At 34.9% G+C, this 13,296-nt stretch overlaps 1 protein-coding gene and 1 long non-coding RNA gene across 8 annotated transcripts in view; one reads left to right on the forward strand and one right to left on the reverse strand.

The window, feature by feature from the left end:
• The window catches only part of LOC141585598 (uncharacterized), a 173,420-nt gene that overhangs the window by 102,463 nt on the left and 57,661 nt on the right, over positions 1 to 13,296 (forward strand). The gene's annotated exons all lie outside the window — the stretch shown is intronic.
• Positions 1 to 13,296, reverse strand: part of VEPH1 (ventricular zone expressed PH domain containing 1) — a 208,390-nt gene that overhangs the window by 50,957 nt on the left and 144,137 nt on the right. For 5 of the 7 annotated variants that reach the window (XM_074405550.1, XM_010335739.3, XM_010335740.3 and 2 more), the window contains 2 exons: positions 10,524 to 10,663; positions 7,224 to 7,358 (listed from right to left, as the gene is read on the reverse strand). In XM_074405550.1, coding sequence (XP_074261651.1) covers positions 7,224 to 7,358; positions 10,524 to 10,663 — 275 coding nt within the window. The remainder of the gene's footprint in view (positions 1 to 7,223; positions 7,359 to 10,523; positions 10,664 to 13,296) is intronic. The other 2 variants (XM_074405553.1, XM_074405554.1) reach the window with 1 other exon arrangement.

A 13,296-nucleotide genomic window follows, 5' to 3' on the forward strand; every position in this document is an offset into this window, starting at 1 on the left:
TATAGGTCTAATTAATTCACTTTAACTGCCTGTAAACATGACTATACTACACCACTTTTTTTCTCCCATTCTTCTATCAAGGGACATTTGTGATGCTCCTGATTTTTTGCTGCAAAACATGCTTCAGTTAATATTTCTGTACATGTTTCCTGATGCACATATGTAAGAGTTCATCTAGAAATAGAACTGCAGAAAAATATGGCACATGAAATTATAATATAACCTTTGATTATATTATAAAGAGCAGATTGCTCTTTAAGAAGTCTGTAAATGAAAATTTGTGGTTTTTGGTTAATGGATGAATGAAGTCTGATATTTTAGTGCAACCCTCACCTAAGTAATGTACACTCTACCCAATATGTAGCTTTTAAGTTTCCAAGTTTCCAATGTTCATTATACCACTCTGTATGCCTTTATCTCCCACTTAGAAGTGAGAACACGTGGTATTTGGTTTTTTATTTCTGACTTACTTCACTTAGAATAATGGCCTCCTGCTCCATCCAAGTTGTTAAAAAAGACATTATTTTGTTCTTTTTTATAGCTGAGTAGTATTAGAACATTTTTGTATACCGTAATAGAAAATCTCTTTGTACCTAAGCATTTTTCTGATAAGCTTTAAATTGAATGAAGACTTCAGAAATCCAGTTACTCACCCATCTTAACAGTCATCTAGCTGTCATTTGTAAGTCTAATTAATGATTATATACATATATATATGTTCTTAAGTATCTTTTTTTTTCCTAAACAGGTATACCTATTTTACTTCCATCAAAAGTGTGTGAACATTTCCACTTTTTCACATCTTTCCCAACATTTGTGTTGTTCCATTTTTTCTTATCCTGTAGTTATAAAGATAACTTTTGATATTTTCTTCTAATTGTTATAAGATTTCATTGATTACATTTAAGCCTTTAATTTGTGTGGAGTTAATTGATCTATATGGTGTCTGTGAAGGATCTACTTTTATCTTTTCAGCTTGGAAAAGTCACATGTCTTTACATTATTTAAAGCGTATTTTACTTTCTTGTCACTGATTTGTAATCCCCTTTCTATCACCTAGCAAGCTTTCATATATGGTTGGGAATGTTTCTGGGCTCTTCATTATTTACCATTAACTTATCCCTGAGGCAGTAATCACATCTCATTTATAGTTTTGTAATGAGTTTTCTTTTTCTCCAGCAGAAAAATATCCTCCTCCACAGTCTTTCTTAGAATTTTGTTTATTCTAAATTTAGGACCAGTTCATCAAACTCCATGAGGAAAGTCTGTTGCTATTAGGATTGGATATGAAATTGTACTTATATTTTAATTTGGGAGAAATAATGGCTGTTCTTGACCATGAAAAGGTCATATCTTTTCATTAATTCAAATCTTTACAATTTTTTTCGTTAATATTTTAAAAATTTTTATTATTAAAGAGTTTCACAGCTTTTGTATTTATTCCTAGGTCCTTTATAAACTTTGTTGCTATTATAGATGGCATGTTTTTCTACATTTCCTATTTAGTTATTACTCATGTATGGATTTGTTATTGTTTTACATGTTGATCTTATATCAAATAACTTTATGGATCTTTTGTATATTCTAAAGGTTAGATTCTTTTGAACTTTCCACACAAATAATCTTATTGTCTATAAATAACTTCTCTCTCTCTCATCCTCCCTCTCATTTCTATCTCTTACACTTTCTGCTCTATTCTGTTTACATCCTTATACTTATCTGTTTTTGTCTTCCTACATTGGGTAGGATCACTATAAAATGCTAAATTTTGAGAGTGATGGCAGGTATCCTTGTTTAATTTCTAATTATAGCAAATACCTTTACATTTTTTCTATATGTATAAAGTTAGCTCTAGGGTTTTGATATTATTCTCTTTTATGTAGGATTTTAAAAAAGGATTTGTTTCATATGTAGTTAAACAATTTTATACATAGATTAACCGATTATATGTCATTCATGTTGGTGTCTGGACTAGTCTGTTCCATTTATTTGCATTAATTCTTTCCCTAAAAGTGGAATGATTTATTAATTGTAGGGCTTATAGTATGCTTTAATGTTTTGGAAAGTCCTTTTTTGCCTCTCAAAAAATTTTCAAACTAGTCTCACCTATTTATCCTTCTGGCTGTATATTGCCATAACTTCATAAGGGATCAAAAATCATTCTCTTAGAATTTAAAGTGGACCTCAGTTAATGTGTTAATTAACTTAGGAAGTATTAACATTTTTGTAATATTCACTATTTCCAGTCATGAACGTGGTAAATCACTGTTCATTCAAGTCTATTTCTCTCCATTGCTCTGTGACTTTGAGAAAATCTTTCTTCTACTTAGTTTACTCATTTGTAAAATGATAATAATTCTATCTATCTCATAGTGTTCTTGGGATTAAGTGAAATAATTGATATTAAATGAACAGGACAATTACTGGCACATTCTAAATGCCCAGTAAATTATTATTAATTCTAATAGTGTTCTTTTTATTCTCATATTAGCTAAAAGTAATGTTGAATTTATCTTCTTTTTTTTTTTTTTGGAGTTTCGCTCTTGTTACCCAGGCTGGAGTGCAATGGCACGATCTCGGCTCACCGCAACCTCCGCCTCCTGGATTCAGGCAATTCTCCTGCCTCAGCCTCCTGAGTAGCTGGGATTACAGGCACGCACCACCATGCCCAGCTAATTTTTTTTTTGTATTTTTAGTAGAGACGGGGTTTCACCATGTTGACCAGGATGGTCTCGATCTCTTGACCTCGTGATCCACCCGCCTCAGCCTCCCAAAGTGCTGGGATTACAGGCTTGAGCCACCACGCCCGGCCGAATTTATCTTCTTATTTCAAATAATATCCTCCTTATTTCTGTCTTGTGTTCTATTTGTTATTATTATTGTTATTTTTTTAGTGCCTAATATGAGCCAGGCATGCTCTTTAGATATCCTGGATTCTGTAATGAACAAGCAGACAAGATCCATGTTCTCACAGGGCTTATATTCTCACATTGACTCATGCTTTTGAACAATACTAAATTATAAAGTTTATAGTGGGTATTCTGGTTTTATTTCAATATTTAATAAAAAAAATTTTCAATTGTTTACCACTAGGCATACTTTTTCTTTTGTTATCAGATAAGTATTTATCATGCTAAGAGCACATCTTTCCATTTCTAGTTAGTAATAGTGCTCTCTCACTTTATTCAGCCAATACATGTCACTGAGTGTCAATTGTTATGCCAGGCTATGCTCTAGGTGCTGAGTGTACAATGACAAGCATGTGTTCTCATGGAAATCCAGTCTAATTAGACATAGACATTAATAATTTTTTTTTTGTCAGGGGGACGGAGTGTTACTCTGTTGTCAGTCTGGAGTGCAATGGCACAATCTTGGCTCACTATAACCTCCACTTCCTGGGTTGAAGAGATTCTTGTGCCTCAGCCTCCCGAGTAGCTGGGATTACAAGTGCCCACCACCATGCCTGGGTAATTTTTTTGTATTTTTAGTAGAGACACAGCTTCACCATCTTGGTCAGGCTGGTCCTGAACTCCTGACCTCATGTTTCACCCACCTCAGCCTCCCACAGTGCTGGGATTACAGGCATGAGCCGCTGCACCTGGCCAATACAATTTTTATACAAAATGTGTGTTAGTAAAATGATTGTTGGATTTTATCAAATGCCATTTAGGTGATAATTTTTAAAAATTTGAACTATTGAATTCATGCATTTTACTAAGTTCACTAATGTTGAACTTTTGTTTTTATGGATTAAAAATATTTAGCATTATATTACATAAGCATTTCCACTCTCTGATGCCTGTGTGAGACTGATATATAGTTTGCAAAATATAATTTGATTGAATTTATTTATTTATTTATTATTTGATTTTATCTTATTTATTTTTGAGATGGAGTCTCCTTCTGTCTCCCAGGCGGGAGTGCAGTGGTGGGATCTTGGCTCACTGCAGTCTCCGCCTCCCAGGTTCCAGCAATTCTCCTGCCTCAGCCTTCTGAGTAGCTGGGATTACAGGCACGCACCACCATGCCCGGCTAATTTTTGTATTTTTAGTAAAGACGGGCTTTCCTCATGTTGACTAGGCTGTTCCCAAACTCCTGACCTCAGGTGATCTGCCTGCCTCAGCCTCCCAAAGTGCTGGGATTACAGGCATGAGCCACTGCACCTGGCTGAATTTTATACTGAAAATTCATGTTTGAAATTTGGGAAATGTTTCTGGTAATGTCGATCTGATCAAAGTGGAAGAGTACAATAACTTGAGAGATTATTATTCAGGTTCATCTTCCTACCTCCACTCTGAACCTCCCATAATGCATGTAAGACAGATTTGAATTTGTGTTATTTGAGGTTGGGTGCTGGCTAGGGATCAGAATATTAGCTAACATTTATTGAGAGATTGCAATGTGTGGCCATTGTTCTGAGAGCTCTACATGTATTAACTCATTCAAGTCTCAAAACAGTGCTATGAGGTAGGTACTAATATTATCTCCATTGTTCAAGTAAAGTAACTGGGGCACAGAGACAAAGGACACAGAGCTGGTAAGGAGCAGAGCCCGATTTTAAAGCCAGGTGATTCAGAGCCAACATGCTTAACTCCCTGGTAGGTGTATGAATCAAGACAGGAAGGTTATGTTGCTATAACTAATACCAAAAATTCAATTTCTAACAAAGCAACAGTTATTTCTTTCTCTTGGAAAATGTTTGTTGGGACTGGGTGGCTCTCTAGAGCAGAAGTCCTCCATGTTGTGGCTCAGAATTCCAGGTTTTTTTCATCTTCTGGCAACTTAATCTCAACATTTGCTCCTACGATCATGATGATCATGGTAGAGGAAAAGAGGGATTGCAGAGGCTTTTAAAAGATTCCTCTTGGAGGCAGGAGAATCACTTGAATCCAGGAGGCAGAGGTTGCGATGAGCAGAGACCGCCATTGCACTCTAGCCTGGGTGACAGAGTGAGACTCTGTCTCAAAAAAAAAAAAAAAAAATTCCTCTTGGAGTGACACATATCCCCTCCCATGTTTCACTGGCTAAAGCAAGTCACATGGCCAGCCTTGCTTCAATAGACAGGGAAATGTGATCCTGTCCTGTGCCTAGAGGAGGGAAGTACCAGATGCATTGGTGGCAACTCTGATGTCACAAGGGTATGTGTATCATTTCTAACTCTGCCACTGACCTTCAACAGGTCCCTTCCAATTTTGACATCCAGAAAATGATAAAATTTTTAAATTTCTTCAATTGATATGTATTGTTTAATGAGAACCTAGTGTGTGCCAAGCACTGTGTAGCTCTGGCAATACAATGGTAAATATGGCAAAATTCCTGCCCTCAAGCAATTTATAATTTAGTTCTAAAATTCCAAGATTCTATTATACAGCAGTCACAATAACACACTTCTCTTCATATCATCCAGAATGTTAAATTCTAGATACTCAGACATTTTCTTAGGAGTTTCTTCCTTCTTTCTTGTGTACCTGAATCCATTTCGCTGCAGTGAAACTCCATCACAGCAGTCGATACACACATGGCCATCTCTTTCAAATCACTAATGTAAGTCTATATGGCACCTATTGTGAAAATAAAGCAGACTTTGCACCATTCTCATGGCTATTTTTAATTTAGTACGTAGAACACTTCATAAAAAATAGGAAAACACAAACGAGAAATACTTGGGCAGATATTGCCACATAATGTACATTGCAGATATAAAAGTTTTTTCTATTACTCATGAACAAACCAAATTATAAGACTTTAAAAAATTTTAAATTTGGTTTACTGTTAATTTTCCCTTAGAGAAATGTTTATTAGTATAAAATACAAGAAATATGAATAAGTATACTTGTGAGTATGCACAAAACTAGTTTGCCAAGTACTTTTTAAAATCTCTTAGGATTTGAAGCAGCCTGCCAAGTTTTCATTTACTAGTTGCCTCTAGTTAAAATATAGTTCGCAATGAAAAATTTATGAGAACTTGAGGCATTGTCTTCAAACATGATGCAACAGTTGAAAATTTGAATGAAATGTGCAAAGATTCCATTTTACTTTACACTGATGCAATTGTGGCATTTCCTTTATTTTTAATACTGCATGTTGAATTCCTAAACCTAAGCCAAAAAGTAGTGATGCAGTAGTTTGATGTGTCTTTAGAGTCTTACAGACCATTACAAATAAACTTCTGATCAATCATGCTCATTTTCATATTATTAGATCTTAATCACTTAAGAGATATTATGTTAGTTTCACAAGATATCAGTTCTGGAGTACTTAATTTGCTACTTGTTTGTACTTTGAGTTTGTTTAATATTGGCATGATTGTCCAGTCTTCTGCCATGACTTTGAATCCCAAATTCGTATCTCCAGTCATGGCTTTGTTCCTGAAGCCCACATTGGCATTTAACCACCATCTCCACCTGGTTAGCCTTATAAGGGGCTTGAATTCAAATATGTAAATAAGAATGCTTTATCTTCTTCTGCTCCATCAGATTACTTTGTGATTTCTCATTTTCAGGGTGATATCATCATCCAGTTAGCCAAACAATGCAACTGGAGTCACCCTAGATTCTTCTATTTTTCTTATTAGGCTCTAAGTCCTGTTGATTTGATTTTCTTAATAGCTCTCCAGTCTTCCTGCAAGTTCTAACTTTAATTCAGGCCTTCTTTCTTAGTCACTGTGCTTCTAATTACCTAAGACCGGGTAATTTATAAATAATGGAAACTTATTTTTTACAATTCTGGAGCTGGGAAGACCAAGATCAAGGAATAGTGGAGCTACAGGCATGGGCTACCATGCCTGGGTATTTAAAAAAAAAAATTTAGAGATGGAGTCTTGCTGTGTTGTTCAGGCTAACCTTTAACTACTGGCCTCATGTTATCCTCCTGCCTCAGCCTTCCGAGTAGCTGAGATTACAGGTATAAGTCACCACACCCAGCTGTAAAATGTTTTCTGTTTCATACTCTGCATGCAGTTATTGTGTGGTTCTAAGGAACTGTATTGTGTCAATACATAGACCTCAAAGGGCAATGACCTTGTTTACTGATACCACTCTATTCTGAATCCACTATGGTACCAGGTGAAAATAATTACTTACAAGCGTTTTCTGATAATGATAAAAACAAGGTAAAGGAAAGAAGGAAGAAATTAAATTGCTTAAAAAAAAAAAAAAAGGCAAACCGTTTCAAGGCAGTCTTAAATCTTGGTTTATAATATGGCCAAGGAAAGGAACCTTTACCTTCTGCTGTGGAAACATGGACTCCATCATGGCTGTTTCAAAGCTGTGAGCATTCCCTGTCTGGGTCTTCTCCCACAGGGCTCGGAGGAATTGCACAGAATGACTCTGTATGGACAGGGGCTCCGGAAACAGGCTCTGAAAGGACATTACAGACAGAAACAGAATATACTATGTCTTGTCCCACTAGTATTGTTTGATTGATTTCAAGGCACTGCTTAGGCTTGGTTTGAACTTTAATATGATTTAAATTTAAATAAAACAAGAAAAAGATCTGTCTTAAAGATCCAATATATGGGGGTTGGGCATGGTGGATCAGCCTGTAATCCCAGCACTTTGGGATGCTGAGGCAGGAAGATCGCTTGAGACCAGGAGTTTGAGACCAGCCTGGCCAATATAACAAGACCCCTTACCTCTCTTAAGAAAATTAAACAAAGAAAGATCAAACATATATTTCAGGATTTTCATTTTTTAACAGAAATTTAAAATTATTTAATAGGATTTTCAAGGCGGTTGATAATGATTTCCATAAATATGCCTAACCTTTGTAACATAGTGTTTATCTCAGTGATTTCCCAAGGATGTTCCTTAATTGGAATGTAGTTAATGTATTCATATTTATTTTCTCAAAGATTTGGCAATTAAGGAATAAAATTAAAATAGAGTAAAAAAATCAAGTCTATACAGAGTAGATCATGAAGAATAGAAGTTAAATAACTAAGTTCGTTATGAAATTAATCAAATATGAACAGTATGAGTGAGTGTGTGGGGGATAGAAAAACAGTTTTAATTCTAAAATGTATAATGGTTGAATATTATTGAAACTTTAAGATAATTTCTTTAAGTGTTGAGCAATAAGAATGTGAACAGAAAGAAAATCACATTTACATATATTTCATTCAAGCCAATGAAGATAAACTTTTCAAAGGAAGATTTTAACTTGTTTTTATATATACTAATCAATGATGTGTCTAATAATCATTTACATGTGATAGTGTTATATCTATAAATTTAACAAGTTTTTCAATTCAAAAGAATAATTTTATAAAAACATATAGAACATCTGTAAAGGCATAAAAATACCATTTACATACATACAATGTGATATATAGGATCGTTTATGTATAATGTATAATAAAATAATGAGATTGGCTTATAAAATCATATTTTCTTTTTACGTCAATGACTGTCTAAGCACTGACATGAGACTCTGCCGGGCACGGTGGCTCACGCCTGTAATCCCAGCATTTTGGGAGGCTGAGGTGGGCGGATCACCTGAGGTCGGGAGTTCGAGACCAGCCTGACCAATATGGTGAAATCCCATCTTAAAAAAGAAAAAAAATAAATAAATTAAGAGAGACTCTCTAAGTTGTTTGTATGTACAAAGCTTCTATTTAGTGAATGAAGATTAATAAGTACTATTCCAGAAAAATTTTATTGTTAACAAAATGAACTATTTCTAGTACTGAATGGGAAAGATGGAGAATCTTAATGCTCAAGTTAGTGATCCACAGATTAAAAAAAATTTAAAAGCCAGTAATAGATAAATTACATAACCCATAATATGGATACATTTGAGAATTTATTAATTATTATCAAAAACTGATGCAGCACCCAATTTTTCATTTAAAGAACAGGACCTGATTTAATGAATCATCAATCTAAAGAGGAGCATTTAGTCTGGAATCTGTGAATTTAAGAACTGTGTGAATGTGTGTAGTTGACAGAAAGGGAAAAGAGTTTGGCCCAATGCACAAGACTAGTGCCAGGTTGTAATTATTAATATCAAGCCAAAGTTTGATTTTTATTTACCCTGAAGCCAGAATTCAGCCAGAAGATAACATATCATAAGTGTGGAAAAACAAAGAAACCTTTATAGTAAAATGAACACAGGAGAAACATAGCATACACAGATGCTTTCTGGTGATTTTGTTTAAAGAGAAAGACAAAGAATCAAAGTCAATAAAATAATACTGGAGGGCAAAAAAAAAAAAAAAAAAAAACAACCATGAAGATTTCTAGGTTTGTTTTCAGAAAACTGAAAACTGTTTATAACAAAGCCAAAGATGAAACCAAATATAAAATCACTGATGAAAACTAAGTGAAAAATATAAGCAAAGTAGAAAAAAATAAGGTGGTTATTTCAAGAAAAGTAAAGAAAGTCAATGCTGTTCTTTGTATTCATGTACAATTTGTTTGGCACCAAAATATAAGTTGTTCTCTATGTGACATTATTAAATGTTCTTAAGAAGACTTGCTATAGAAAAAAACAGTATTCCTAAGGCATGTCTAATATGTCTCTTTTCTTAATTACTATAGTTCTGCTTTATTATTATAATGTATTCAGCATTAAAATTCATTATTTCTCAATAAGCCTGACTTTATTTTATAACGATATACAACTGTCTGCTTGGTGGCTTTTATAGGAGCTATTATAGAAATATTTTATTAACAGAAGTAAATAAATTGTCATATAATTTGCTTTTCAGTCATATTATAATATTTGCATTTTGTTTTTTTCTGCCTTTGCCCTCTCTGCTTGTAGTTGCAGAAAATAATGCATTTTAAAAATAAAAATACATTGTTTTTCAACCTACATGCAACAACGAAAAGATCACTAGGTCAGGGGTAAGATGATGTGAGATCTACCCTTCAATTTTCTTATCTGTAAAAATGATTCCTAAGATTCCTTCTATTACTAACATTTTATAATCTATACTCAAATATTATGTGAAAGTTTAGTGCATCCAAGATAACTATTTTCAAATAAGAATCTCTTTTGATGCTAACATCTCTGCATTAATTTCTTCATTCTTGTCAAAAGTTGCTTTTTACATAATTTCACCTATGTACATATATTCTGTAGAAAAAAAGAGGCATTCCAGTATCTTAACACTGTCAAAAAGAATATACTGACACTAACATTAACTGGAGATTGGAAGGCTCTAGACGAATCAAGGCTAGCACTATGTAAGGGAAGCTATTCTCCCAAATAAGCTGTTTTTACTGTTGTTTAACCAAAGATATTTTCCCTTTCATTCTTCTATTTTAAATCTAAGGATATTTAAGATATTAATATGCTTGGTGAACTGATTAATAATTCCTTCTTTTATAAGGAAACTATTCTAAAATATAAAAAAACCCAGGTTAAAATTATTAATGAAATATGTATGTATTGCTGTTATCTACGTATCAACTCTGGCCAAAGAATAATTCAATAAAAATGATTATTTAAAAAAAATGATTACAAGCCCGTATGCCACAAGCTCATTGAAGAGCCTGATGAACACAAATTATACAAACCTGCTGAAATAGAAACATGATCTGGATCCATGGCTGAGGTTCTTGGCTGATGAGAATAAAACTGGACTTACTGTATAGGCAGTAATGACCCTTCAAGGAGCAGGTGAAGAACAACTTTGCTACACAACTTCTCACAGTGTCTAGAAACAAATACATATAGCATTAAACATACGGTCTTTCCAGAGTTACACTTTATATTAATACTTCAACACACAAATGCCTTTATAAAATATTTTTCAGTTTTCAAATTGTGAGCTAATAACTACAAACAACTGTGTATTTGAGAGTGGATCCATTACATGGAAAGTAGATTAAATAAAGATATTTTAAATTATTATTATTATTGTTTTAATTAACTTGTGAAGACTCTTTGAGCAACTCTCACGGGGGGAAAAACCCTCTCACCAATAAAATGGGAGACGCCATATCATTTTCATCTGATGGCACACCTTGAAGCGATAACCTGGGAACAATAACCAGATGGATAAAGAAAATCCAGGCATTTTCTGGGTAGTAACTGGCTTGCCATGACCTGTGGATGCTATTCTCTTGGTTGTACAGGGGCCTCAGAGATAGCTTCCAAAATAACCTTGGCTGAAGTGTAGCTTCCTGTGAACTGGACTATTCTGGTTTGGAAAGGTCATCTCACCTTGAAGGATTTAAGCTGGGAGGGTTCATGAGATTCTCCTGTAGGGACAGGGAAGTAGTGGGTGGTTGGTGTAGAGTAGAGGTGGTGAGGTGCCATAGGTAGAGACAGGAATAATTAATAAAATAAATGAATGAAGCAAATATGGGTTGAAATTCTATGTACTAGGCAGTGTGTTATATACTGGATAATAAAAGTTATCATTAATCGACTTTCACATGTGTTATGTGTTTGACTTCATTTGATTTTACCCTGCAAGATGGGTATTATTTCTATTTTAAAGATGAGGAAAAAGCTCATTAGAAAGTCAGTCTAGTGAAGCACTGTGATTGCATTGTTAACTCTTATAACCTTGGCACAGGACAGATAAATATTAATAGATAACTAATGTCTGAAGAGATGAAAGATGAATGATGCTCAGAGATCCAGAAAAAATGGCTCAAGGCTGCTCAATCTGTGGCAAAGCCAGGATTTGAACTCAGCAGGCTGATACCATGTTGGAATGTTTTAGGCTCTACTATACTGAGGGTTTTTTAAATATCTGTAGAGTCATACTGATAGCTCGTGGGGTAGCTTTTGTTTCAGAATTAATCTGACATTTTAAATGAAGTGTTTTGAAAATTAACAGAGATCAGGGGTGGTGGCTCATGCCTGTAATCCTAGCACTTTGGGAGGCCAAGGTGAGCAGATTGAGCACAGGGGTTTGAGATCAGCCTGGACAACATGGTGAAACCGTTTCTCTACAAAAATTCGCTGGACACGGTGGCATCTGCCTGTAGTCCCAGCAACTTGGGGGACTGAGCAGGAGGATGGCTTGAGCCCAGGAGGTGAAGTCTGCAGTGAGGTGAGATCGTGCCACTGCACTCCAGCCTGGGCAACAGAGGAAGACCCCGTCTGAAAAAAACAAAAAAGAAGGAAGGGAAGAAAGAAAGAAGGAAGGAAGAAAGGAAGGAAGGAAGGAAGGAAGGAAGGACGGACGGAAGGAAGGAAGGAAAGAAAGGAGAAAGTTAATAGATTCAGTGATCCTACTCTTAAAAATGGAAATGAACTAGAGTTTGTTGAAAGTCAATGAGAAAAGCCAGGCACGATGGCACACACCTGTAATATTAGCTACTTGGGAGGCAGAAGTGGAAGAATCCCTGAGGCCAGGAGTTCAAGGCCAGCTTGGGCAATATAGTGAGACCACATCTCTAAAAGCAAACAAGCAAAATAATAAAAACTGATGGGGATTCTAGTAAGGGTGACAAAGTCAGTCCCCACCTAAGGCAGAGTGTTGTTGAATTCTCGGAGAATGGGAGAGGAAGACTTATCTGTGCTCCATCAGAAGTCAGGTATGAAGGAAGTAACAGGCTTTTCAGGAAAAGTTTGGAAAATCTTAGAGAGAGTGGCCCATGACAGATTAGGAGAGAAGGTCTTGGAAACCAAACAGCAATGTAACAGGGCAAATTAGAGATATATACAGAAATGTTAGTCATTAATAGCTTTCTGTGATTGTGAAACATTAGTACAGAAGAGGACTAGTTTTTGTGGAAAGTACTTGTTTCAGGAAATCAAAGATTTAAGTTGAGCATGCAATGTTCTTGTATAAAATCAGAAATCATGTCTGTATTCTGTGGGCGAATGAATCATGAGGTGTAAAGAGTGCGTGAAGCCTTAGTGGAAAAGACCAGGAGGTCTGGCACTGGGAGAATAGAATGGAGCATAATATCAACTTAAAATTGCCCTATCAGAAATGATTTGACAATGATAATTTTTTTAAAGTTGGCACGTATGCTTTGAAAAGTTTAATTTATTCTAAAGAAATAGGAAACCTAGTATCTCAAGAGCACATACAAAAAATGGTATTTGAAATAAATCTAAGTGTAACATATATGTTGAGATAGCAATACGTTTTGTTTTAATGAAAAGTTTCCAAAGTTATTTTCTAAGAATTTATCTAGCTAGCTTGAGAGTTGCAAGTTGGACTTTAGGCCTTTAACTTAAAAAGAATAGTTTCCTTCTCTTTCCTCTTTCTAAGTTTTTACTGCCCATTCGTGTTTTCTTTTGAAAATAAACATTGATTAGATTTATTTCGCTCACTCTGAGCCTACCAGATTTTTATACACAAACCACAGGAGTCTCAGATTG

Source organism: Saimiri boliviensis, chromosome 9 (genome assembly GCF_048565385.1).
Source record: "Saimiri boliviensis isolate mSaiBol1 chromosome 9, mSaiBol1.pri, whole genome shotgun sequence".
Taxonomy (NCBI): domain Eukaryota; kingdom Metazoa; phylum Chordata; class Mammalia; order Primates; family Cebidae; genus Saimiri; species Saimiri boliviensis.